The sequence below is a fragment of the Penaeus monodon genome, chromosome 12, assembly GCF_015228065.2.
Source record: "Penaeus monodon isolate SGIC_2016 chromosome 12, NSTDA_Pmon_1, whole genome shotgun sequence".
Classification (NCBI taxonomy): Eukaryota; Metazoa; Arthropoda; class Malacostraca; order Decapoda; family Penaeidae; genus Penaeus; species Penaeus monodon.
Genome location: NC_051397.1, coordinates 34,817,127 through 34,819,626, shown reverse-complemented (window position 1 = coordinate 34,819,626; position 2,500 = coordinate 34,817,127). Strand labels below are relative to the sequence as shown.

Here is a 2,500-nt window from a genome sequence, read left to right as displayed (position 1 = left end):
ATTTAATTCCCTCTATAAAAAAAGGGAAAAAAGGGGGGGGGGGCGTGTAATGTAATACCAACCCTTTGATACTGAAGCAAAAGGGAACTGAATACTCGCTCTCTGAAATTACTGAAATACTGAACCAGAAGGCTGTAGGAAAGAGGTTCAAGGATTCGTGACTGATGTTTGAGTATATTTAGAAAAGCTGTTATGTAAGTGATGTCATAGTCGATAATGATGAAGTTGGCGATGGTAATAATGATGGGATGATGATAATAACGCTAATAATTACAATGATAATGGCAATAATAATAACGCTAATAATGACAATAATAATGACAAAAATAATAATAATAATAATAATAATAATAACAATAATGATAATAATAATAATAAAAGTAATAGTAATAATAATAGTAATAATGATAATAATTGTTATTGTATTATGAATACTATACTAAAAATAACAACTGATAATAATAAAAATACTATGACAACTACTATGCCTGATGCTAAAACTACTACTGTGATTACTTACTCTTCTGCTATTGTTGATGAAAAATTGATAATGATAATAATAATGATCATAATAAGGATAATGATAATAAGGATTTTTTTAAATAATAACAATAATGATAATGATAATGATAATGATAATAATGGTAATGATAATAATGATAATTATAGCAATAATAATAATGAAAATACTACAACTAATAATAACAATAATAGGAACAACAACAACAACAATAATAATAATATATAATAATAATAATAGTAATAACAATAATGATGATAATTATAATGGTAAGGATGATGATGATGATGATGATGATGATGATGATGATGATGATGAGGAGGAGGAGGAGGAAAATGATGGTAATGATAATACTAATAATAATTATGATGATAATAATGATAATAATAGCAATGATAATAACAATAAGAATAAGAATGATAAGAATAGGAATGACGATAATAGAAATAATAATAATACTGATAATACTGATAATGATGATGATAATAATAAAAAAAAAAAAAAATAATAATAATAATAATAATAACAATAATAATAATAACAATAATAATAATAATGATAATAATAATAATAATAATAATAATAATAATAATAATAAAAAATAATAATAATGATAATAAGAGGCAGAATGATAATGGTGCTTAAGATAATAATAAAAGTAATAATAAAAATCACTTTGATAATAATAATAAGAGTAATAGCAACGACAATGTTAAAATATAATTATAATAATAAAACAATAATAATAATAATAATATTAATAACAATAATAATGATAATAAGATTAAGAATAATAACAAGAGCAATAACAATAACAATAACGAAGATAACAAGATCATCAAGTGAACAATAACGAATATAAAAATAATAACTGAAACAGCAACAGGCTTACTTCTCACTTTTCCCTCTATACGGATCAGGTTAAATTAACCTGATCCACGAAGAGAGAGGTAAGCCTGTACCTCAGTCAAACATTATCCTGGAACAACAAAGGCGCTGTGATTTGTGCAATGTTGCGTGTTAATTTGTAACATACAATTTTTTTTCCCCTTTCCCCAATCACTTTCGGAGCACGTTCCGAGCGCTATTTCGGAAATTAGTTAACGAACCTAAATCGCGCTGCTTCGAAGCTTCGACCATTCTCTGACAATAGTTTCCGCGTCAGAGCTCCATCCAGTCTTCTGCCCGGACGCCGTAATAAGATTGTAAAGTGTAATGGTCATATGTGCACAAGGATCATTACGTATGAAATGGTTTCCCCTACGAGGTTTAATGTCATGAAATGCAACTGGATCGTTCTCAAAGCAGAAGCAGGATATTGTAAAGAACGGCATTTCACGCCTCGCTTGAGTGAATCACTGGCCTGTTGTGCAATAACGTGTTGCAATAACATGTCCGTGATGAGATCAAAGGATGTGTGTGATCAGATATACAAAAGATGAAATAAAAGAGAATTTAGCTGAGTCCGCCCTTCCTGTCGTTTGAAATGTAGATCAAACGTCTATCTTCATCGTTGCGGAAAAATTCGCAGCGTAATGCAATATCTGGCAACGATATCTAAGTTATATTTATGTAGGGAAAAAGATTGACTTTTTTTCTTTATATATAGAATACGCCACGAAAATGTATGAGGTATTACTTTCACAGAAGCAAATTTGGCAAGAGAAGAGAAAAATTCAGGATTGGAAAACTGTGGAAAATGATAATGGAAATAAAGAATTGAATAGATGAAATGAATAAAGGTAATAGAAACTCCGGAATTAAGCAATAAAAAAAGAAATGAGAGAGAAAATTAAAGAAAATAATCAGAGACATAAAACGATTAACGATAGTAATACTGCTATAGCTAATAACACACAAAAAAAATCAAATGCAGCGTACGAAGAGAAATGAAACTGAATGACAATAAAACACAAATAGAAAAAAAAAAAAATAGTATAAAGTGTAGATAGAGAAGCAAAATCTATACGACCCAATGAT

The 2,500-nt window shown here is 28.2% G+C and overlaps 1 protein-coding gene across 1 annotated transcript in view; it reads left to right on the top strand.

Annotated features, from left to right (window-relative positions):
• The first annotated feature begins 1,743 nt into the window (after positions 1-1,743).
• Positions 1,744-2,500, top strand: part of LOC119579684 (protein amalgam-like) — an 18,257-nt gene continuing 17,500 nt past the window's right edge. Inside the window, exon 1 of the mRNA XM_037927595.1 lies at positions 1,744-1,840. Within this exon, the coding sequence (XP_037783523.1) occupies positions 1,744-1,840 (97 nt within the window). The remainder of the gene's footprint in view (positions 1,841-2,500) is intronic.